Source organism: Talpa europaea (assembly GCF_964194135.1).
Source record: "Talpa europaea genome assembly, chromosome: 8".
In the NCBI taxonomy this organism is placed as follows: domain Eukaryota; kingdom Metazoa; phylum Chordata; class Mammalia; order Eulipotyphla; family Talpidae; genus Talpa; species Talpa europaea.
In genome coordinates, this window is record NC_140075.1 from 71,515,044 (window position 1) to 71,540,942 (window position 25,899).

At 37.8% G+C, this 25,899-nt stretch overlaps 1 protein-coding gene across 2 annotated transcripts in view; it reads left to right on the forward strand.

The window, feature by feature from the left end:
• Positions 1-25,899, forward strand: part of PRORP (protein only RNase P catalytic subunit) — a gene marked incomplete at both ends in the record, with an annotated part of 126,136 nt that overhangs the window by 27,189 nt on the left and 73,048 nt on the right. For both annotated transcript variants that reach the window (XM_084240027.1, XM_084240028.1), the window contains one exon: positions 14,377-14,484. In XM_084240027.1, the coding sequence (XP_084096153.1) occupies positions 14,377-14,484 (108 nt within the window). The remainder of the gene's footprint in view (positions 1-14,376; positions 14,485-25,899) is intronic.

The following is a 25,899-nucleotide window of genomic DNA, read 5'->3' on the forward strand; positions in this document are numbered from 1 at the left end:
TGTACATTTCTCTTCAGTTATTCAATATCTGTATAAGTTAGACATAGGAGGGAAAACCACTGATGAGATGTACAAGACACGTCATCTGAGCTAATGAGTGTTCCCGGGATATCCCCAAGATTTCTACTTGAGTATTCTGGCCTCTCCCATTTACTGTATAACTCTTTCACCTTTGGCTTTCCTTCAGAGTAAAATTACTTCTCATTTCCTTTCTGCCTTTCATATGGACTTCTGTAGGCTACTTTTCTCTGTGATGCGCAAAGGTTTACTATATGCTTATTTATCATTAGTCAGATTTAGAACTGTTTAACTTTAGCAACTAGAAATTCCAAGAATTAAAACGTTCCCTTCTCTATTCATTTTTTTGGTTAAGAACAGAAAAAGACAAAAGAAAAAAAAAAAAAGAAAGCATAAATAGAAAAAGACAACCCAAATCATTTTATTTTTTAATTAACGTTAAAATTGACTATAACATAGTAAATTCTGCTTCATTGTTATAAAAAAAAATTAAACTGATGGCTTTTGCAATACAACTGTTAAATTGTACCACTGTTTTTTAAATAAGAGAAATAAGAAGATTTTGCTTAAGAGTGGAAATAGAGGCTCTGTATTTCTTATGTAGTAACTGATGTGGCCCTTTTTCTCTCTGATCTTAGTTTTCTCACAGGGTTGTTTTGAGGGTAGAATCAGACAATATATGCACAGTATAAGGGTCTAAAGTAATCTACAAGGATGCACTACAGGCGCTCAATCCCCAGCACAGAACACTTGATTTACAAGGGTGATGGATCTAGTTTTACCATAGAACCTTTCTGAGGGGGTATGTGCATAATGATCTTTGGCTCCCTTTTACAACACCCAGGAACAGCCAACACACAGGTATGCTTTTCCTGCATGAATGGCATCAATTAGGTTATGGGTAATTACAGGAATCCTTTTACTCTACAGGAGTCAATTTCTGAGTCAGAAAGAAAAATATAGAAAGTTATTTTCCTGTATTAAAACCCAAAGAATTATAAATGACAAACTATTGGTAAACATATACTATTACTGCTAGCTAAAGCACATGCAGAGGCTTTTGTAGTATAGACTTTGTGGTCAAATCATGCAATTTTATTGAATTTCAGAGTAAAATTACTTCTCATTTCCTTTCTGCTTTTCACGTGGACTTCCATAGGCTACTTATCACTGTTATGTGCAAAGTTTTACAACAGGCTACTTATCACTGTGATGTGCAAAGTTTTACAACCGAGGAACCTAAGACCCAGAAAAGTGAAGTAATTGACCAAAATCATATAAGCTAATGGATGCCCCAGCTGAGAAGATGCAAACCCAGAATGGTTTATCATAAGCTAGTCTAGGGGGGCTCCCTGGTGGCGCAGTGGTTGAGCGCTGGGTTGCGAAGCTGCCCGCAGACTGCAGCGCTGGTTCGATCCCCGGCTGCTCCCCGGCCACCAGAGGAGGGTCCCACATGGCGCACAGACCTCTCCTGCTGCCCGCTGCTCCCCGCAGCAGTGTACTTCGGTCTTTCTGCCTGCTCTGCTCCCTGCACTGGCTCTGGTGAATTCTTTCACCCTCTCGTGCTTCTGACTGTACCCAGTGCTTGTATAAATAAATAAATAAATCTAAAAAAAAATAAGCTAGTCTAGGCCACTAGCATTCTCACAGCTTCTCTGAGGGCTTGTGTTTGTCTCTTGAGGAAGATAATAATAATAATAATAATAATAATGTCTCCAACAATACTGTTAAAGGAAAGATTTTGAGTTTGGTTACTCTTTCAGGGTGAAAATGAAAAACCTACAAAGATTCTTAAAAAAGAACCTTTAAAAAGACTGTTTTTTAGCTACTTAATTCAGTCTTCTTTTAGATTGTTTTGTCTTTTACTATTTACAAAAATGCTACAGCGAATCACTTAATACACTTGTAATTTCTCACATATTCTAAGATATCTTCATCCTTTTTTCAGTAATTGTGTATGTGTTTTCTCTAAGAATTCTTTTTGTGGGCTTAGTTAAATTCTGTCTATGTATGATGCTTGATTTCTTCAAATCCTTTTTCTCTTGTTTATTGTCTCTCTTTTTTGAAAAGTTTTTTTTTGGTATGTCTTAATGGATATTTTTATCTTCTTTTGGATTGGGATCATCCAGTGAAAGGATTTAAATAATTTTGCAGTTTGCTTCCAAGGGAGGGAGGGAAGTTAGGCATTATGTTGGTGCTTTAGTGCTTTAGTTCCTGGTTAATTGTGAAGCGAAGGGGATTTCCAGGGCGTGGGTGCATGGATGAACTCTTTGAACGGAAAGTGGAATTTAAAAAAAACCAAACAAACAATAAAAGAACAGTGGGTAACAGCTTTCCTGGGTTTGCAGCATCCACACCATGTTATTGCCTTTCCTTACTGATGTGCTCGTTTCTAATTTGGAAGCAAGATTCTGTTATTAAAAATATTTTGTCTTGGGCCTCCCCGGTGGTGCAGCGGTTGAGCGCTGGGTTGCGAAGCTGCCTGTGGCCTCGGTGGCGCCGGTTCAATCCCCGGCTGCTCCCTGGCCACTGGAGGAGGGTCCCAAATGGCGCGCAGACCTCTCCTGCCGCCCGCTGCTCCCCTCAGCAGTGTCCTTCGGTCCTTCTGCCTGCTCTGCTCCCCGCTCTGGCTCTGGTGAATTCTCTCACCCTCCCGCACTTCTGACTGTACCCAGTGCATGTATAAACAAAAACCAACCAACAAACAAATAAATAAAACATTCCTCAAAGAAAAAAAAGAAATTCCCTTATTAAAAAAAAAAAAATATTTTGTCTTTTTGCTTCTCTTTTAGCTATTCTTTATTGTCTGTCAGGATATAGTATGATAGAAAAGGAGGGTAGGAGTAAAAAGAATCTAACTTTTTGTTCTGCCAGGAAATTTATTGTTTTTTTACCTGTGTAAGCTCCTATTTCCCCAATACCAGACAGGTTTTAGGAAATAACTTTATACTTATGGGTAAATTGCATTCTGTCTGAGGTATTTAGTAGAAAAATCTACTTGGATAAATGTACTTTTTTTGTTGTTTTAAAGCTTCATTTTTATTTATTTATGCATACAAGAACTGGGGTGTAGGCCAGACGTGCGGGGCAGTGATAGGATTTACCAGAGATAAAATGGGGAGCAGAACAGACAGATCTACTGAAATACACTGCTGAGGGGAGCAGGAAGCAAGACAGGAGAGGTCTGCTTTGCCATGTGAGTTAGTTCCCTGGCCAGGGATTGAACTCATGCTACAGTGGCTGGTGATAGCTTGATAGTGCTGAGACTTTAACCCTTGAGCCACCAGGGATGCCCTGTACTATTGTTTTATAAATAAAAGAAATAAGATCATTCAGCTTAATAAAGTAATAAACTTAAGAGTAGAAATAGATGCTCTGTATTTTTTATGTAGTGACTAACATGATCTTTTTTCTCTCTGCATCTTAGCTTTCTCACAGAATTGTTTTGAGGACAAGTTGATGGAAAGCATTTCTTCTTTTTTAAAGTGAACATGTATCTTTACTTCAAGTTTCTAAATGGTTGATAAATCTTTGGTGAGATGTTCTCAGTCCTTTATGTAGTTGATAGCAGTCTATCATTTTATATTTCAAAACAAAGAAGAAATTTTCCTCCTCCCCATTTCCTTCCTCTTCATCCTTTTTTCTCTATTTGCTTGGTTTTCCATTGTGCAGAATGACTGCTTTTTAGCTACTTAATTCAGTCTTTTTTTAGATTGTTTTGTCTTTTACTATTACAAAAATGCTACAGTGACTCATTTAATACACTTGTAATTTCTCACATATTCTAAGATACCTGTAAAATAGATTTTTGCAAATTGAATTGCTAGGGCAGTAAGGCTATATATCAATTTTCTTTGACCTTCATGGAAATGTTACTGGTATACATCAGCATACATAGACACTGCTAAGCTAAGTATGAGAATTCTTGTATAAATTTTTTTAAAAGATTTATTTATTTTTATACAAGAACTGGGGTACAGGCTAGAGGCACAGGAGGGTGAGAGGATTCACCAGAGACAGAGCGGGGAGCAAAACAGGCAAATGGACTGAAAGCACTGCTGACGGGAGCTGTGGGCAAGACAGGAGAGTTCTGCTGCACCATGTGGGTATCTCCCTGGACGACCAGTAATTGAACCTGCGATGCAGAGGCTGCGGGACAGCTTCACAGCACTGTGTTCAACCTGCTGCTCCACCAGGGAGGCCCTTTCCTTGAAATTTTTCATCCATTTTTTTTCTTTTGTAAATAAGGCATAACTCCAATTTTATATATTACATAGTTCTATTACTAATGACTTTATATAATATTTAATTTTATTTATTTATTTTTGAGGTAAAATTGGTTCACAGCACTCCATATGTTTTAGGAGTACAGGTTCACACTTCTTTAAATGTATACCACATCATGCTCACCACCTTTGTACCAAATGAACCCCTTTCCACAGTCCATTTGACCCTCTTCTCCTTTTGGGTAAAACCTCTACCTCTTACTCCTCTGGTAACCTCTGTTCTGTTGTCAAAATCCAAGTGTTTGTTTTTATTCTGTCTTACATGTTTATTTGCTTTTTTCATTATTCTCCATAGGTGATACCATTCAGTATTTGTCTTTCTCCTTCTGACATATTTCACTTAGCACATTCCCCTCAATTTCTGTCCATGTTGTTCAAATGACAAGATTTCATCTTTTTAATAGTTGCATTGTAGTCTATTGTGTGCATATACCATACCTTTATTATTGAGTCAGCAGTGAACTTTAAACATTATTAACCACAAGTCAAGTACAAAATACATTTTATAACTGAAAAAACTTTTTTATGAACAAAAAATCATGTATTCATGCTAACCTCACATTCTCACTGAATCCCAAACTTCCTATTAGGCATCTTTATCAGGGACAGGATAAACATGGTGAATTATTTTATTCTTTGTCTGAAAATGTCTACTGAATGATGGTTTCTATAGGAATTAGTATTTTCCTAACTCTGAAGATCGTTTTCCATTGTCTTCTAGTTTCTCTTTTACTTAATGGTGATCTTGGTCTGATATTTCTTGTTCCATTGTAGATCATCTCTATTTTCCTTGTGGTGCTTAAGATTATTACTTTTTTTTAACTTCTGTTATTCCACTATGGTGTATTTACTTTTCCTACTTGGGATGTACTGAGTTTCCGAAATCTGAGGTTTCACATATTGAATCAATTTTGAGCCCTTAATGTCTTCAAATACTGCTTCTTCTAAAATTCCTGTTAAACTTTTTGTTGGACTCTTTTACTCCCTCCTTCATGTCTGTACTCTTTCTCTCTCATCTTTTCTCTCTGAATTGCGTTCTAGGTAACTTCTTTACATCTATCTTCTAGTTTACTACTTTTTACTTCTTCCTACCCATTCAATTAAGAGTTTCCCCGGTTTTGTTTCAATAATTTACTTAAAAGGTCTACAAGCTGTGATTTTGAGTAAATTTATACACTTGCGTGACCATCACCATAATGCAGTTTTAGAATGCTTCTATCCCCCCAAAAAGTTCCAGTATGTCCTTTTGAGGTCAGTACTTATTCCTACACGGCTTCAGCAACCACTGATCTGTTCTCAGTGTCTATGGTTTTGCTTTTACTAAAAGTTGTATATAAATAGAATCCTATAATCTATAATTTTTCTATTTGCCTTCTTCCATTTAACATTGAATTGTTTTTAACACTATGTTAGATTTAGTTTTAAATATAATGTTTTATAGTTTTGTTGTTACAAGTATCAGTAGTTCCTTATTGCTAGCAGTATCCCAGTGTTGAATATACCACAATTTGTTTATTCACCAGCTGATGAGCATTTGGATTTCCCCCACTCCCTTTCATTTGGTTTTGATTATTTTAGAATTCTGTCAAATTTTCCTCTTCAATTTTTCAAGGTATCTCTTTTCCTTACAGTCTAATTCCTTTTCTATGTTTTAATTATTTTTTACATACTTATATTGTCTCTTAGATTTTCCTGTTATCCTTTATCCTGATTTTGGGGGGGGCTCTATTCTTTTGTCATATTAGAAGGTTCTCATAATATAATGCTTTGTTTACTTTGATAGTCTGTAATTTTAAGTTGGTGAGTTCAATTTTAGAGGGGTTAGTTCTTTCTGTAACTATCCCTTTGTTGCCTGGATTGTTGACTGTGTTTCTCTAGAGTATCTTGTTTTGTTTTGTTTTTGCCATGTGCCTGAGAGATATTACTGGACCAGAACAAGTTTTTATGTAATTTCTCAGTTAAGCATGATGACTATTGTATCACATGATTTGTCTAAGCTTGTGTTCCAAGTTATTTAAGATACAACCCTGAGTTTTATTTTGTTTTCTTAAGGGCTATATTTTTCCTGCTTATATTCCTGGTAGAGATGGAGAAGCTTGTGTATTGTGTCTTGACATCATTGTGTTCATTTGGAAAGGTTCCTCTTTTATTCATAATTATGCAAGTACACTTTCAGTTTCTCCCCATTGTTATTAGGGGTTAAGCGCCACACTATGAAGCTGTTCGCAGCCTCTGCAGCATGAGTTCAATCCCCGACTGGCCAGGGAGCAACCCACATGGTGCAGCACACCTCTCCTGTCTTTCCCGCTGCTCCCCTCAGCAGTGTATTTCAGTCAGTCTGCCTGTTGTGTTCTCCACTGTCTCTGGTGAATCCTCTCACCCCGCCCCCCACACCTCTGGCCTGTACCCCATCTCTTGTATGCATAAATAAATAAATCTTAAAAAAAAAAAAACCCAAAATCGTAACTTGCTATTAAATTAATACAAACTTCTAAGATTATTAGTTGTTAGATTGCAGTGACATTTTTCAGACATGTGACTTCATATTTCCTTGGCTACCATACACAGTCATGTTAGTATTCTTTTCATTGAGGTTTTATTTGTATTCTGTAGTTTAAAGAAAGCACACAAAGAAAGTTGGCCATTATATGCAGAGGTTTTTTTTTCTTTATTGTTGTTCCCATGTTAAGAGCAGTGCTTTCAACCAAAATAGCTGGTATTCCCCTGTTTTTCCTTGTCCACTATGACTAAAGCCAGTTGTTTTAAGACTCCCTTTCTTCTGATCTTTAGAAAAAAATATTTGATGTTGCAGGACTTTGGTTATAAATATCTTGGATATGTTAAGATCAGTGTTCCTTTTAAGATCTAACATTCTTAATATAATTATTGTTTATCTTTAGCTGCTATACTGTAGTAGCACATTAAATTAAATAAATGAGAGATCTGTTTTGAATTTCCTAGTAAGATTTATATCATTGCTTCAGCATAGAAGTAAACCATCATGAACATGTGGATCATCATTCAAAAAATTGAAGTTTTAATCTCTTCTAAGTAGAAAAGCAAAAAAGGAAGTTTTAGCATCTCTTTGCATGTCACCTGTTGAGAAAAATCAACTGTTTAACTTGTTTTCTCATCCATAGTGTAGGAGGAGTAATAAATAGAAGAATCAAATTCTACTGCCATGTATGTTGTGAGAGTTGTTTGTAATTATGAAGTCAGCTCTTTGATGGCAAATGCTGGAGTCAGCTCTGTGTAGAGCTCATGTGTCCTTTGTAGTGTATACGTTGTGCCATTCTTTTCTCTCTTGGGACATGTAGTTGGCTCCTTTGTGCTTAGGAAACAACCAAAAAACAAATAATCACTTCTGCTTCATTGTTTCTAATAAGTGGCAGGATAAGGTGTAAATTATTTAAAATTTTTGACTAACAATATTAGTATTGTTTTTACATTTATTTACCCTTTTCATATTGTACTAAGCAAGAATTGGTTTAAAAATTTTTTTAAGAGTTGTTGTTTTGGGCCTCCCCGGTGGCGCAGCGGTTGAGCGCTGGATTGCGAAGCTGCCCACAGCCTCTGCGGTGCTGGTTTGATCCCTGGCTGCTCCCCAGCCACCGGAGGAGGGTCCCACATGGCGCGCAGACCTCTCCTGCTGCCCGCTGCTCCCCTCAGCAGTGTACTTCAATCCTTCTGCCTGCTCTGCTCCCTGCTCTGGCTCTGGTGAATTCTCTCACCCTCCCACGCTTCTGACTGTACCCAGTGCTTGTGTAAAATAAATAAATAAATAAATAATTTTTTTAAAAAAAGTTGTTTTTTTAAAAAAACTTAGAAGCATAATTACAGAGATGCTATACATTTTCTTTGAACTTCCATATTATCTAGTTGTTAGTCTAAAAATGCAAATCTCTTTTGTGTTAAATGAGGGCCTTGCCAGTTCTTTCCTCTGTCTAGAAAAGTTCTTCTCCCAAAGAAAGTATGGATTATGTCCTCACTTCATTCAGGTCTTAGAAAGACCTTTTCCTTTTACCATAGCTAAAATAAAAAGGGATTAGTGAAAGTGGTGCTAATAGTCTATTCTGCTTAATTTTTCTTCAAGTTTTCTCTACCTGAAACTAACATATATTTGTTACCTTGGTATTATATGTCCCACTAAAAAACTTCCGGAGGGCAGGGAATTTATTCATTGGTCTATTCCTAGAATTAGAACATTATTTGGCATATAATAGGTGTTCAATGAAAATCTGTTGATTGACCAAGTAAATATTATAAATAGTGGCCTAACAGTGGAATCTAGCCCATAAATGTTTTGTTTGAGCTCCTTTGTCTTATATATATATATTTTTAAAAGATTTATTTATTTAGGGCCTACCTGGTGGCGCAGCGGTTGAGCGCTGGGTTGCGAAGCTGCCCGCAGCCTCTGCAGTGCCGGTTCGATCCCCAGCTGCTCCCTGGCCACCAGAGGAGGGTCCCACATGGCGTGTAGCCCTCTCCTGCCGCCCGCTGCTCCCCTCAGCAATGTACTTCAGTCCTTCTGCCTGCTCTGCTCCGCGTCTGGCTCTGGTGAATTCTCTCACCCTCCCACGCTTCTGACTGTACCCAGTACTTGTATAAATAAATAAAATAAAATCTTCAAATCCTTTAAAAAAATTATTTATTTATACAAGCACCTCTTTTTTTTTTTAAGATTTTTTTTTTTATTTTTATGCATACAAGAGCTGGGGTACAGACCAGAGGTATGGGGTGGGGAGTGTGATGAGAGGATTCACCAGAGACAAAGTGGGGAACAGAACAGGCAGATTGAAACACACTGCTGAGAGGAGCAGCTGGCGAGTCAGGAGAGGTCTTCTACTCCCATGTGGGTCAGCTCCCTGGCTGGGTATGGAACTCTTCCAGCAGTGGCTGCGGTTAGCTTCATAGGTTGTGTCTTAACTCCTTGCACCATCAGGGAGGCCCAATCTTTACCTCTTTCTTTGGAATCTTAGACAATGAGGCTTATGCCATGTGCTGTTTATCACTGAAATCAACAACCTCTGTTGTAAGTCAAAGTATTTATAGTCCTGTGTGGTTACACTCTTCAGACTTAAAAGTATAAAGTGAATAAAGATAGAAGTTGTGACAATTACTGAAGGAGATATATTTTGAATTTATAAAACCTAAATGGCACAGAAATGAAATCCCTTTGAGCCAATGAAAACATGAAAAGATACTTGGCATCATTAGTCATTGGGAAAATGTACATTAAAACTACTTGAAATACCCACGAGCATGAACAGTAACTTGTGTTGGTAAGGGTGTGGAGGAATTGGAAGCCTCATATATTACATTTAGGAACATAAAGTGGTATACAGTCACTTTGGAAATGGCAGTTCCTCAAGGAGTCAGATATAGACTATGACATGGTAATTTTACTCTTAGTTAAATAATCAGGAGAAATGAAATCATACATTCATGTAAAACTTGTATACAAATATTGATAGCCGCATTGTTCATAATAGTGGAAAATAACCCATATATCCATCAGCTGATAAATGGATAAATAAAATGTGGCATATTCTTACAATGGAATATTATTCAGCAATAAAAAGAAATGCTGATTCATCCTGCAACATGGATGAACCTGGAGAACATATCGAATGAAAGAATCAATCACAAAAGATTGCATCTTTGTAGATTCAGTTATATGAAATGTCCAAAATAGGTAAGTCAATGGAGGCAGAAATATTAGTGGTTGCTTTGTCATAGGGTGGAGGATGAAGTTGACTGCTAATGAGCACGGAGTTTCTTCTCTGAGAGAGTGAATGTTCTAAAATTGTGGTAATTGATGTTGCACAGTCTATGAACTAAATTGTACACTTCAGACATGTGAATTTTATGGTATGTAAATTTGATCCTAAGAAAAGTATTGGTTAGAAAAAGAGCTTCTTTAACAGATAACCAAAAGATTGGTAAATTCTTCACAGCCCCAGAATATTAGCCAATCTGTAATTAAGTCCAACCTCAGCAGTAGTCTTCAAAAGAGATAATTGTTCTTTAAGTTTATCCTCTGTTAAAACAGCTAGCCTTGCACCTTTGTGATGCCCTATGCTGTAGTTAGCATGCCATCTCAGTAGATCAACTCTTAGTCCTGCCTTATCAGCCCTGGCTTTTGAGTACAATGACATAAACTTGTTTAGTTTGGAAAGTGAGCATCTTGAGGCCCCACAGAAGTATTACAAAGAATCTGTGAATTGTAACATATTTAGTAAGTGGAGCTTTTGTGATGGGAAAAAAAAAAACCCAACCTGGCATCTTGGAATTTTTTGCCTGTCTGCTTGAAGACATGGATGAGAAGGATAATCTTTGGATGAAATTTTATTACTCATCCTGTGATTGCAGAGGCTTCTGAGACTCTTTCAAATAAGCTATCTTAAGTATACCCTTTTTCATTCTGTGATTTTAAGGGATTTCCAAGTCTTGTTAACATAGACTGTCAGAATAAAAGGGGATTTTATAAGTTAATCTAGTTTAACTCTTGAGTTTTGCAGATGTCTATTTTGCCAGTAATACTAAATTATCTTAGTTTGTCATTACTCCTGAGGTGAATACAATGCAGTCCTAAGATCAACACCAAAATGATAAATTAGAAATGTAGTGGGAAATCTTTTTCATGTTAATTATTAGTGAAACCTGAATTACAGAAACTCAGTGCATTTGTTTTGTTGCCCTTGCTTCATTCAGATCGAAACAAAAATGACCATATTTAGTCTTCTTGATAATTTTATTTAAATTTATAAAAAAAAAGTAGTATCCTTATTCCAACTAATAGTTTTGATATAAGTTGAAACTTTCTGAATACTTTCTAGGGAATGTATTTGAGAAGGGAAATTTTAAAACAAAATGTTTTGTGAGTAGAAAGGTCAGAGGAGATCCCTCACAACAGGAGTTGACAGGGATAAAAAAGCTAAAAACAATAAGACGGAAAACATGCATATGGATCAATGTTTTGTTTTGTTTAAAGATGAAATACATTATGATTTAGAAATATTTGTAATTTTATGTATGTCTGCTATTTGGTTTCTGATTTAATTATGTGTGTTCAGCAAACATGTTCTTAGATTTTAATATTTTAAAATGTATTGAGTGTTATTTTACAGCATAGAACTGATGGTCTATCTTGTTGTTTCATGTGCTTTTTTTTTTTTTTAAAAAGATTGATTTATTTATTTATATAAGCACTGGGTACAGTCAGAAGCACAGGAGGGTGAGAGAATTCACCAGAGCCAGAGCGGGGAGCAGAGCAGGCAGAAGGACCGAAGTACACTGCTGAGGGGAGCAGCGGGCGGCAGGAGAGGTCTGTGCACCATGTGGGACCCTCCTCTGGTGGCTGGAGACCAAATCGGTGCTGCAGAGGCTGCAGGCAGCTTTGCAACCCAGCGCTCAACCGCTGCGCCACCTGGGAGGCCCTCATGTGCATTTTGAAAAGAATAAATATTCTTCCATTTGGGGGGCTAGTATCCTTTAGCTATCAATCAAATTCAAGTGGTTAATAGCATAGTTTACGTCTTCTGTATCCTTACTGATTTTGATCTACCTGTTCTACCTGGAAAGGAGAGTGTTGAAATCTCTATATGTAATTGTAGAATTACCTGTTCCTTTTTTCAGTTCTGTTTAATATTGTTTCATATATTTCAAGTGCTGTTCTTATTTATGAATATGGCTTCCTGATATATTGATCTTGTTATGATGAAATGTTTTTATTTTTTTGAAGTTCTCCTCTTCTTGAAGTGTATTATGTCTAAAATTAATCTTGCCTCTCCAACTTTTAAGCTTACTCTAGTGCATGATATATATTTCCCCCTACATTTTAATTTCAGCTTATCTGTATCTTTAGGTTTAAAATATATCTACTATAAACAGTATTTTATTTTTTTTTATTTTTTTAAATAAATTTTATTTTTATATTCCCCATACAATTGCAGCCCCCATATTTTGACCCCAATCCCTCCCCTCCTCACCCCCCATCCCCCATAGAGTGTCTCTGGTTCATAGTTTTTTGTTGATTTTGATTTTCACTTTCTTATAGTTTTTCATTTTCCTGGTCCCTTATTTAAGTTTTCTAGATTCCTGCTATGAGTGAGACCATCCGGTATTTTTCTTTTTCTTTCTGGCTTATTTCGCTGAGCATGATCCCTTCCAGCGCCATCCATGTTGCTGCAAATTGCATGTGTATAAACAGTATTTTAATAGTGTTGTTTTTGAACATTATACTTTGCTATCTGTTTTCTATTTATCCAGGGTTTTTTTTTTGTCCCTCTTTTCTACCTTTCATGTCTTTCTGGGTTAATCACTTTTTTTTTTAGTATTTCATTTAATTTTTGTTTGTTTTTATCTCTATCTTTTCTGCACTCATTTTTAATATTTGACTTGGGCTTACAATATGAATCCTTAACTTAATCTAATCCACTTAGTGTTTAGGTGTACCATTTCACATAAAAAGTAGGAACCTTGTGGAATTTCATTTAACTCTTAGCTTTTGTATTATTATCATGTATACCACATCTACATATGTTTTAAGTCCTGTAATGCATTGTTATGGTAATTTTTGCTTTAAGCAATCCTGTCTTTTAAAGAAATTAAAAGGAGAAAAAAATACATTCTTTTTACAATTACCCTTACATTTACCAATTCTGATTTTTAATTTCTTCTTCTAAATCCAGGTTTCAGCTGATGTTATTTTATCCATCCTTTTTTTCTGGCTGCTTGTAAGACTTTCCCCTTTAATTTTTACCAGTTTTATTATGATGTTACACTATTAGTTATGATTTTCTTCTCCTTCAAGTTTGTGCTGCCTTTAGGGTCTATAAGTTACGCTTTTCACCAAATTTGGGGAAATTCTGACCATTTTTTCAAAAACTTCTGTTTACCCTTTCCTTTCTGTCCTCTCTTTTGGACCCTAATTATATGTATAAACCTCTGTCTGACATTGTTGCACACCCTGTTGAGGCCCTCCCTATTCATGTTTTTTTTTTTTTTTAAGATTTATTTATTTATGAATACAAGAGCTGGGGCACAGGCCAGAGATGCAGGGGAAGAGGGAAGGGTGAGAGGATTCACCAGAGACAGACAGAGTGGGGAGCAGAACAGGCAGACTGACCGAAACACACTGCTGAGGGGAGCAGCGGGCGAGACAGGAGGGTTTCTCCCTGGCCGGCCTGGGATGGAACTTGTGCTGCAGAGGCTGTGGACTACTTCATAGTGCGGTGCCTAACGCCTTGCACCACCAGGGAGGCCCTATTCATGTTTTTCTCTCAATCTTTTTTTCTTCAGGTTGATTCATTTCTATTGCTCCGTCAATTGTGTTCACTGACTCTTCTGTTATTTCTAATCTACAGCTAGTCTACCCTGTGAATATTTATTTCACATTTGTGCCTTTAGATTTTAGGAGTTAATTTTTATAGTTGCTACATTTGTGTTTTCACTTCTTTGCATTCATAATAGCTATATTTTCCTATAAATGCTTGAATATATTTAAAATTGCTACTTAAAAAGTTCTTGCCTGAAAACTCTAGCATTGGTACTTTGGATTGATTTCAATTGACTTCCTTTTTTTCTTTACTGGGGATCAAGTTTTCCTGTTTCTTCCCACATTTATTAATTTTTAGTTGTATATTAGACATAATGAAGGATACATAGTATTGTCTCTGGATTTTGTTATCTTCCTCTGGAGATTATTCACTTTTTATTTGTTTGTTTTAGCAGGCTGTTAAATTTGATTAGACTCAGACACCAAGTTCTGTCGTGTATAGTAAATGTAAATCTCTACTCAGGTCTTTCAGCTGTTGCTTTTTTACTGGGCCATTTGGAATCTCTTTCATGCATATACAGATCAAGAATTAGCCAAGCATTTTGGCAGTTTTTTGTGGTTCCCTCCTTTCTTGTTTGAATGTCTTACAGATGTTTGTTTTGCCAATAATGCTAAATTATTTTAAGGAATGAATATTTTGATTTATCATAATAATAATAGTCATAGCAGTTTGTTTATTATAAAGTCCTTACTAAAATCTTGTTAATACTTTGTCTGATTTTTCTTTTTTAGGAACTTAAGAGATTTAAGAACTTTGTGAAATACTGTTCTCCTTTTGATATTGTCATTGATGGCCTCAATGTTGCCAAAATGTTTCCTAAAGTTCGTGAATCTCAAGTTGTAAGTACCAATTTAATTTTGTTATTCTAAATCTCTAGAAATAGTTTTTGTTTCCATTTGTGATCTTCTGTGCCTCTCTTAACTCCTCCTTTTTCTTTTCTCTAAAAATAAGCACCTAAAGCTGCCACAGTGCTATCTACTCCTCTATGATTCACAGTTTTCATCTCTTGCAAGCAAGTGGCAATTAGAGACTATGCCCACGTGAGAGATTAAAAAGTCTGTGTAATAAAGGGCCATTTTAACCCTTTTTATATAGCCTTTAGCTAACCTTCTCCTAGGACCCTACTCACTCTATGGGGTTATTTTATCATTTCCCTGGAGGTCACATCCCTCTATTTGTACATTATCAAGATACGCTATCAAAAGTTATTAACCCCTCACTACTCATATTTGTCTTTTCCAAACATGGTATGTTCATAAATTAACCTCAACAGGTTTTTTTTTGGTGAGGTAATAATTTGTTTTATCAATTTATAAATAATTTGTTTCATTAATTCTAATAGGAATGACATGATTTTTTTACAGACATGATGAACAATTATTTTAACCCCCATTTTATAGAATTGAGAATTAGAAAATTGAGGCTCATTTTGTATAGTAAATCCTTAGAAAATGATCATAACATCAAAATTAGGTTGTCGAGAGCTCCGGAGTTTCAGCCTGTGCCTTTTGTCACTGGCAATCTATTGTCATTCTCATCCATATTTGAACTCTATTATTTCTTTGAAATTGCCACCAATTTAAAAGCTTTTTCTCAGAGATGCTATTAGTCCAATTCAGCCATTTATACTTAGAAAAGCTTGAAAGTACTAACAGTGAACAAGTTTGATTTACAGACATTTCTTCATATGCCTTTTCTTTATGCTTATGCCTACATTTTTATGATCAAGTATGTACTTTTTATTTTTTATTTTTTTAGATTTATTTTTATTTATTTATACAAGCACTGGGCACAGTCAGAAGTGCGGGAGGGTGAGAGAATTCACCAGAGCCAGAGCGGGGAGCAGAGCAGGCAGAAGGACCGAAGTACACTGCTGAGGGGAGCAGCAGGCGGCAGGAGAGGTCTGCGCGCCATGTGGGACCCTCCTCCGGTGGCCGGGGAGCAGCCGGGCATTGAACCGGCACTGCAGAGACTGCGGGCAGCCTCACAACCCAGCGCTCAACCACTGCGCCACCGGGGAGGCCCAAGTATGTACTTTTTAATCCTTTATTAAAAAACAGCACAAAAGCAAGTAGAAATATTTAAGTCTCTTTGGTACTTAAATGGCAGTTGAGGCAGTAATATTGATAAAGATATTGACAAAGCCAGAAAAGAAAGCATGAAATTATTTATCATTAATGCTTGGTAAAGCTCAGAATCAGAAGCTCTCATTCTAAATCATTCCTCTTCTAATCTGTGAGAAATAATAGTTTTGTATTTATTCACCTTTTGTTTGATTTCCAGTCTCATACAAAGGACTAAAAATTGAGTTGTTAGAAATAAGCATCCTAAATTGAGCTTACTTTTTTGGGGAAAGTAACATACAAAGATAGTATAGTAGACATGTCCTCTTATGATATGGGAGGGAAATTTGAAAAATTCCCCTAGATTTGGCAAACAGCAGCAAAAAACAAAAGATGGACCTGGGAAATTATAGATATTGCCACTACTTTTAACTTTTACTCTTAAAAGAATTTAATGTTAGCAACAATCTATGTTACAGAGACCTCAGAGAGCTGGGTGCTGGCAGAGAGCCATAGTGTACTGGTATTTATATTTAGGAAACCTGGAAACTTCATTTCAAAGATTCAGCTTAGAGATGCCACCTAAAAGTTTTTTCTCAAATCTCTGAAGCTGCAGATTTGTAAAAAATAAAGGCATACCACATATCCCACAGATCTTTTTTTTTTTTTATTTCTTGTGTAATTCTACTCTCATGCTCTTGTGTAGCCCAGTTTTCATTTTTTAATACTTACTAGGTTGTTGGGATAGCATACCATTTTTTTCCTGTTCAGTGAATGAGAACGCAATAATTAAATGTGAAATACAGGGAAAATCTCAGTATTCTTTGATATTTCTTGGTTTCATACTCTTGGTCCTAAAAATGATATAAAAGTAAATATGAAGAGCATACATTTTTTTTTTTTAATAGAGGCATGTTTATTTATTTATTTGTTTGTTTGTTTTGTTTATACATGCACTGGGTACAGTCAGAAGCGCGGGAGGGTGAGAGAATTCACCAGAGCCAGAGCGGGGAGCAGAGCAGGCAGAAGGACCGAAGTACACTGCTGAGGGGAGCAGCGGGCGGCAGGAGAGGTCTGCGCGCCATGCGGGACCCTCCTCTGGTGGCCGGGGAGCAGCCGGGGATCGAACCGGCGCCGCAGAGGCCGCAAGCAGCTTCGCAACCCAGCGCTCAACCGCTGCGCCACCGGGGAGGCCCTGAAGAGCATACATTTTAAGGAGAGTGGCATATCACCTGTCACTGTGAAGATATAGAGACCTACTATGGTCAAAAGTGATCCAGAAGATCATTTAACTTAGATATAAAAGCCTATATTTAAATATTACTTAAAATTCTGTAAAAAATAATATGGTATGGAGCTGTTTAGATTAATATATGATTTTGTTGGTTTATGATAAAGAATACTTTTTCCTTAAAGTTATTACTAAATCAGGGCTCATCTTACAGTTTCTGGTGTCTTGATTGTGAGGTCATACAATTATAGGACATGCTAAATGGAGAGACTAAAGTTCCTGACTAGTTTTCACTTTTGGCATAATTTAGGATCTTGATCAAATTATGTCTCAATTCTTTAGTATCTGCATTTGTTTTATTTTATTGAGATATAATTCAAGTACTGTAATATTCACTCTTCTTAAGTATGCAGTTATGTGTTTTTTACTATATTCACAGAGTTTTGCAATCATTACCACTATTCCAGATCATTTTCACTCCCTCCAAAGTAACCTTGTATCCATCAGTAGTCATTCTCAATTCATTCCTTCCCTTAGACCCTGGCAATCACTAATACTATGTTCTGTCTTTATGCACTTGCCTATTCTGGACATTTCATATTTTCTCATAGCATAATGTTTAAAGAGCTCATCCATTTTGTAGCATAAATAAATCATTACTTTTCTTTTTTTTTTTTTTTTAAAGATTTATTTTATTTATTTATACAAGCACTGGGTACAGTCAGAAGCGCGGGAGGGTGAGAGAATCCACCAGAGCCAGAGCGGGGAGCAGAGCAGGCAGAAGGACCGAAGTACACTGCTGAGGGGAGCAGCGGGCGGCAGGAGAGGTCTGCGCGCCACATGGGACCCTCCTCTGGTGGCCGGGGAGCAGCCGGGGATCGAACCGGTGCTGCAGAGGCTGCAGGCACCTTCGCAACCCAGCGCTCAACTGCTGCACCACCGGGGAGGCCCAATAAATCATTACTTTTCAATGCCAAATAGTGTTTCATTTCATATATATAACATTTACCCATTCATTAGTTTCTGGACATTTCCACTTTTTTTGGCTGTTATAAACAAAGCTGTGTGAACATTTCAGGTGCATGTTTTTGTGTGTATATATATATTTTTCAGTTTTCTAGGGTATACAAATAGGAATGGAATCGCCAGGTCATACAGTAACTTTTGTTTAACCTTTTGAGGAACTGCTAAACTTCCAAAGTAACTACCATTTTACATTTCCATCCAGCAGTGCAAAGTTTGATTTTCTACACATACTCACCAATGCTTGTTATTATCAGTCTTTTTGATTATAACCATCATAGTGTGCATGAAGTGGTATCTCATTGAGGTATTGACTAGCATTTCCTAATTATGCATGATATCGAACATCTTTGCATGTGTTTGTTAGACATTTGTATATCTTCGTTGGAAAAATGTCTTTTTAAATCCTTTGTCCATTTTAATAAGATTTTCTTCTATAGTTGAGCTATACTTTTTCATATATATATTCTGAATATTAGACTTTATATGATTTGTGAATATTTTCTCCCATTTGGATTCTCTTTTCAGTTCCTTGATGGTTTCCTTTGAGACACAAAAGTTTTGAATTTTGATGAAGCCCAATTTTCTTTTTTTGCCTGTAGTGTTGGCATCATATCTAAAAAATATTCATTGCATTTCCAAGGTCATAAAGATTTATGCCTGTTTCTTTTGAGAATTTTATAATTTTAGTTCTTACATTTATAGTATCTGCATTTTTACAGAAACAGTCTTGTGTACATGATAAGTGAACATAATTTGGAATGTACTGAAATTCAGAAAGGACTAGTCTGAGCCCTCTCTAGTTAACTTGGTTAACCTTCTATAAATCTGGGCAAGATAAGACTTGCTATTCACCTTGTAGATGTTTATTCATTATAACACATACCCTGCTTTAAAAATATTTATTTGGTTTCAAATTTCCAAAAGAAAAAAATGCTCTGGTTTGCATTATTTTAAGAATGAAGGGTTCTTCTGAGTGGCTGAAAGATGAATTATATAGCTCAATTTTGAGAAGGACAGTTAACATCTTGAGATGTAGATTCAGTTACTGTTTATTGAGCACCTATTCCATGACTTACATGTTTTTTTAATTGGTGGTTTGTATCTTTTGACCCCCTTCACCCATCTGACCCCACCCTATCATGGATTTCTTGTTATGAAGGAGCAATCTCCCACCAATATGTTACTTTGACCCTTACAAACACCTCTGAAGTTTCATTTATATGTGGAATATAAAAAAAACTAAAGGGTCAAAGACAAACCTTCAAAGTTGACTACTTGGATATGAGGCATCCAAGCAAGGAGAGGTAAAAATGGGGAGGGGAGATGCACAAAGGAATTTGGTGAGGGACTATGGGTGCTTTGGGGGTGGAAGAACTATGGTGACCACACCTGAGGGGAGAAACCATACATTTTCCAAAAATTAACAACAATGTAAAAAAAAGTACTATATTTAATTTTAAAAAATCTGAAGAAAAGGATAGTTAAGGAGAGCTCAAAATTAGATCATATTCTTTAAAGTAACATGAGTGGGTGATTGGCACTGACACCCATCAAATTGCTCAAGCCAAAATCAAGGGTTCCACCTTTAATTGCTTTTTCTTACTATCCTGTAAGGGCAGGAATGGACACAGTGCAGGTTTTCTGATCCAGCAGACCTGGTTAAGAAGTCCTGGAGCCCTCAGTGGCTTTATTCAGGTCTTTTATTGCCTGGTACACAGCAGACAAGGGTGCTGGGGGGCTGGGAGGCTGGCAGTTCTCCCAGCCCCCAGCAAATCTTCACTCTATCTGGGCTCTCTCTGCTTCTCTTCTTCTCTTGGCTTCTGCTGCTTCTTTCTCAGCTTCTCTTCAGCTTCTCTTTCAGCTGCTGCTGGCGTCCCCGTGATGCCGCTCTTAAAAGCCCAGTCTCAGCCCAGGTGAATCCCATCTACCTATGCCCACACCCTATTCCAGGTGCCCACCATCAGGCATGCATTCAGGACCACAGGGTTCCGTCATCTATCCTGATGGTGGGAGGGCAGAAAAGCCTGACATTTTTCCTTACCCTACATATCCCCACTTACAATTGACAAGTTTTATTGGTCATGACCCCCCAAACATATTCTATAGTCTAGTAACAATTACTTCTTTCTTTCTCCATTAACATCATCTGTCTCCTAAACTCGTAAGTGGTCTTGATCATTAATATTCCATTACACTTAGTATAAAATTTAAGTTCTTATCATTAATTACTAGCTCTTTATCTCTATTTTCAGCCTCATCTCTGCCTTTTTCTCTTTGTCTTTCACTCAAATATAGACACACTAGAATTTTTCCAGTTCTGTAAACATACTGAACTTGTTCCTGGCTCAAAATCTTTTTACTTGCTATTCCTTTGGCTTCTAATGTTTATTCTTCAAATGGTTGAATCATTATTAGCACCTTGGAGGTTTCCTCTGATTCTCCTTAAATTATCCTCTCCGCTTACCCACCCTCTACCTGTATTTTCATTTACACCAACATTATTTACTTCTGTGTGAACTGAAAACAGCCACAGATTCTTTCCAGTTTCTCTCAGGAGATGGAGTCTTTTTCCCCATCTCCTGAATCTGGTCTTGCCTTAAGACTTGCTTTGACCAGTAGAATGTGGCAGAAGTGATACTCAGGGCTCAAACAAAGACTAAGAGATCATGCAGCTTTTGATCATACTACTGTAAGGGCAGGAAGGGCCACTGAGCAGGTTTTCTATGATCCCATGCAGACGGGGTAAAGAAGGAGAGAGTCCTGGAACCCTCAGTGGCTTTTGCAGGCTTTTATTGGGATTTACCAGGTACACAATAGGCTGGGGGGTTGGGGGCCCGGGAGGCTGGCAGGCCTCCCAGCCCCCAGCAAGTCTTCACCCTGTCTGGGCTCTCCAGCATTCTCTGGTGATCTCTGCTTCTCCTTCTCTCAGCTTTTCTTGGCATCCCGGTGACACCGCCCTTAAAAGCCCAGTTTTAGCCCAGGTGAATCCCATCTACCTATGCCCACACCCTATTCCAGGTGCCTGCCATCAGGCATGCATTCAGGACCGCAGGGTTCCGTCATCTATCCTAATGGCGGGAGGACAGAAAAGCCTGATACTTTTACCTTACCCTACAACTACTCTGTGAAAAAAGGCCAGCTTAGCTTAGCTCCTTTGATAGAGAGAGAGAAAGAGAGAGATGAGAGAGAGAGAAGGAGGAGAGAAAGAAAAAAAAAGAAGAGAACTCAAGCAAGCACAGCCATCCCAACGAAGGCTCCAAACATAAGTAAGGTCATATGGGACCAGATAGCCTCCAGGCACCCTGCCAACTGATTGTGAACACATGAAAGAGCCTGGCCAATATCTTCTAACTGGCATATCTATCTTACATTTTTTCAATTTGGGGGTCTCCCTTCTTTTTGCATTGATGCTTAGAATCTAAACTTGAGTCTCTATATAAATAGTTAACATCTCTGTAGAGTAGCTAAATAATAAATACATCAATAGTGTAGAGAAAACAAAAAGACTATTTGTCAGGATAGGCTCGGTCATGCTGCAGTAATAAATCCAAAATTCCTGTGGCACACACCTCTGAATTATTCTTGTTCATGCTATTGTAGGTTATCTATGTCATCATCCTTCTCATTCCAGGTCCCAGAATAACTTTCTAAAAAGTTTCCCTGTGTCGCTATGACAGAGGGAAAAAGTGGTGAAGCACATACTGGCACATAAAACTTTTGCTCAGAAACGATACCCATAACTTTTGTTCCTATTTTCTTAACAGCTAATTCAAGCCAGCTGAGTTCAGTAAGATAGGGAAGGCAATGTTAAATCGTGCCTTGAAGGAAAGACAAGTTAGTATTTTCGAAAAGTTCTAGTGACTACTACACTAAGGTTGATGATGGCTTGCTTGTCACAGTTGTCTAACTGTAGGGTAAATGAGTTAAAATCAGGCTTTTTTCTGCCCTCCTCTCCTCACCATTAGCATCTATGAGAGGCACCTATGATCTTGCATGTGCACCTGTAATTAAGAGCAGTGGGCACAGGCATATAGGGACATGTATGGCGAGGGGATATAAGGGCAGCGTCGCTCTGAGGCTGGAGGACAGACGAGAGGAGCGAGTCAGAGAAATGCTGGGTGAGAAAGCTGGTCTGACCCCTGATACAGCATTAAAGGCCTGGACAAATCCTCCAAAGACTCCAAAATTATCTTTTCATCCCTGAGAACTGACAATGAATCTAGCAGCCTGCGATGGTGCAAAACACTAGCCCAAGAGCTAGAAATGAATTTCAACATGGCACCTGGTTTTGTCTGGATTCTGTTTCTGTTTTTCCAATACCACACTCCTTCACTACAGTTTTATGTGGGAAGAGATTAGGCTTTGTTGATCCTATTTTTCTAGAATGATGGGGTAGGAATTCTAAACTCTTTTTTTTTTTTTTAAGATTTATTTATTTATACAGGAACTGGGGTACAGGTCAGAGGCCCGGGGGAGTGAGAGAATTCACCAGAGAGAGCGGGACGCAGAACAGGCAGACAGACGAGGACACTGCTGAGGGGAGCAGCAGGTGAGGCATTATTAGCATCTATTAGAGGCACCTCCCTGTGGGTTTCTCCCTGGCCGGCCCAGAATCAAACCTGCGCTGCAGAGGCTGCAGACAGCTTCACAGCACAGTGCTCAATCCACTGTGCCACTGGGGAGGCCCTCTAAACTCTCTTTGACTCATACTTTATTAATACTTTCATTTAAGATGGATTTTTCTCTTGAGCCATCAAGTCATTAATAATTGCTGAAGTGAGATCACTTTGAGGGAACAGAGACAACATATTAACCTTTCACCTAGAAGAAAAAAAATATAAAGTGGAAATCCTCTTATTCTGTATTTTCTCTCATTATCTCCCCACATGCATACAGATATCTACCCATGATTCAGTCCTAATGTTTTTGTTTCTTGCCCTGTTTGCAGTTTGCATTTTCGATTTTTAGTTGTATGTAAGCTCCTTTAGTAGTGTGTTACAGGGGGGAAAGAACAATTTTAGTTGATTTTGCTAGCTGTTCAGAACTCTGCTCCCTATTTTTGTAGATAACCGAGATACGGTTAAAATGGCTTTAGCAGAATAAAAATTTATAATGTAATTTAAAAAATTATGGCTAGATATTAGCTTTGAATGCTTTCAGTCTTACAGCATGCTTGGGACATTGAATAGAAAATAGTTTTGTTGTAGAATTTGTTTTGATTGCCATCTCTTAGTTGGTTTTACTACAATGAGAGAAAAATAGAGTCAAGGGTATTCACCATTAAAGGTTATTTGGCAATGAGTTCTCCTTTTTTTCCTGCCACCCAAGTTATTTTCTTTCTTTCTGTTGATTTAGTAACCTCTTGTAAATGTTTCAATATCATAAGACACCTAAGATACAGTAAACTATGCTCAGTGTTTTTGTCTGTATATAATCCTGGGCTTACTTTTTTGCCCAAACTGTAGAAATGTTACAGAGTTTGACAACTGTGCTTGAAATTATGTTTCAATAATGTTAAAGTAGCTAGGAAGGGGCTTCCCTGGTGGCGCAGGCTGTTGAGCGCAGCACTATGAAGCTGTCCGTAGCCTCTGCAGTGCCGATTCAATCCCCGCCGGCCTCGGAGCAACCCACGTGGCAAGCAGGCCTCTCTTGTCTAGCCCGCTGCTCCCTTCAGCAGTGTATTTTGTCAGTCTGCCTGTTCTGTTCCCCGCTCTGGCTCTGATGAATCCTTTCACCCTCTTGTGCATCTGGCCTGTACCCTGGTTCTTGTATAAATAAAATAAAATCTTTAAAAAAAAAAAAAGTAGCTAGGAAGCTCATAAATATCTTACTGTGTTTATAGTCACAAACGTTAGATTAAATATTTAAGTGGAATTTTTATGATACCCCCTTAACTTTTAAATACACCTGTTTGAAGAGTAGGCCTTCCCAGTGGTCTTTAGAGGTAGGTCTTTGCCCTGTGAAGGAGAATAATGGCTGTGATGGGACACTGGTTGTAGTGTGGATGAAAGAATTCATTAGAGACAGTATCGAAAGTAGAAAAAGCAGATTTATTGAATTTCAAAGGCGCAGAGGTGAGATGAGAAATTGTTTGTCTAGCCACTGAGAGGTGTTTTTGGCTCTTTCTTGAACTCTGAGTTTGTAAGATGTCTTTAAGATTTAATACACAGATCTGCGCTAGCTATTGTCTACTAGAATGTCAGCAGAGATTAGTCTTTGTATTCCTTTAGAATTTACCTCAGCTTTTAATTGCCACAGATGGGCTTTGTGGCTCTGTTTCAATAACAGTTGATTTTCTTGTCTGCCCAAGGTCTGGAGCTGTTTCCCATGGCAGCTTCTTCAATTCCCCTCAACTATTTAAAAATTCCGATTTTTTTAATGCCAAAAATTTTTCATTTTTTATGCCAAGTCTGTAAGACAAGGTAGAGACTGAGGTTTATAAGTCCCACCAGTCTTCTCCTTTGCATCTCAAAACTTGCATATCTTGCTGCTACTAGTGTATTTGAAGGACATACTGCCCCCAACTGCTCTAAGTATTGGAATAATTTTTTTTTTCCCCTACATTAAGCTCTAGCATTGAAAGCTTCTCATTTTTACCACTTTCTTAAATTTTGTTGATTAATGATTAGAAATGATATGTGGGGCCTCCCAGGTGGCATAGCTGTTGAGCGCTGGGTTGCGAAGCTGCCCGCAGCCTCTGCGGCGCCGGTTCCATCCCCGGCCACCGGAGGAGGGTCCCACATGGCGCGCAGACCTCTCCTGCTGCCCGCTGCTCCCCTCAGCAGTAGATTTCGTTCTTCTGCCTGCTCTGCTCCCCGCTTTGGCTCTGGTGAGTTCTCTCGCCCTCCCTCACTTCTGACTGTACCCAGTGCTTGTATAAATAAATAAATAACTCTTTAAAAAAAAAAAAGAAATGATATGTGATTAAAGATTACTTGTAAACATTTTCTTAATTTTAATCAACTGGTTAACAAATTTTTTTTCAAAGGGATTAAAGTGGTTCTTTCGGTGTTTTTAAAGCTCAGTTAAAGAAACAATTATTAATCCTAGTATTTCTGGGTAAAGCTTTAATTCAGGAATGGCCTTCACTTTTTACTTCATGCAATATATAGTTTTATAAATATTCATTGAATTTCTTTTAAAAAAAACTCATCTTTAAAGATGAGAAATTTTAAGGTAAGTCTTTAATATGTTAACCATTAGTGGGCCTCCCCGGTGGTGCAGCGGTTGAGCGCTGGGTTGCGAAGCTGCCCGCAGCCTCTGCAGCGATGGTTCCATTCCCGGCTGCTGCCTGGCCACCGGAGGAGGGTCCCACATGGCGCGCAGACCTCTCCTGCTGCCCGCTGCTCCCCTCAGCAGTGTACTTCGGTCCTTCTGCCTGCTCTGCTCCCCGCTCTGGCTCTGGTGAATTCTCTCACCCTCACGTGCTTCTGACTGTACCCAGTGCTTATGTAAATAAGTAAATAAATCTTAAAAAAAAAAAAAAAACTTAACCATTAGTGTTTCTGTTCTATTGTAGAATATTGATTCTTAGATTCTTAAAATGTACATCAGAATCATCCGAAGAACTTGTTCAAACAAGATTGATGACCCACACCCAGTTTCTGATTCAGAACATTTGGGGTTGGGCTAAGTGTTTACATTTCTAAAAAGTTTCTAGGTAATGCTGATACTGCTGCTTTGGGGACCACATTTTGAAAAGCACTATTAAGTAAAAACAGTTTCTCGGAAGTAAATTCATATTGCTTTACAAATACAAGTAATTATAGAAATTAGATACTCAACATAATTCAAAGTCTTAAGAAAATCTTAGATTAGAAATCTATTTTAAATACATGAAACTCATTTTTAGGTACTGAAACTTGGTCCTAAGAATAATATACTTCTTCCGGGCCTTCCTGGTGGCACAGGCTTTAGAGTGCCACGCTGTGAAG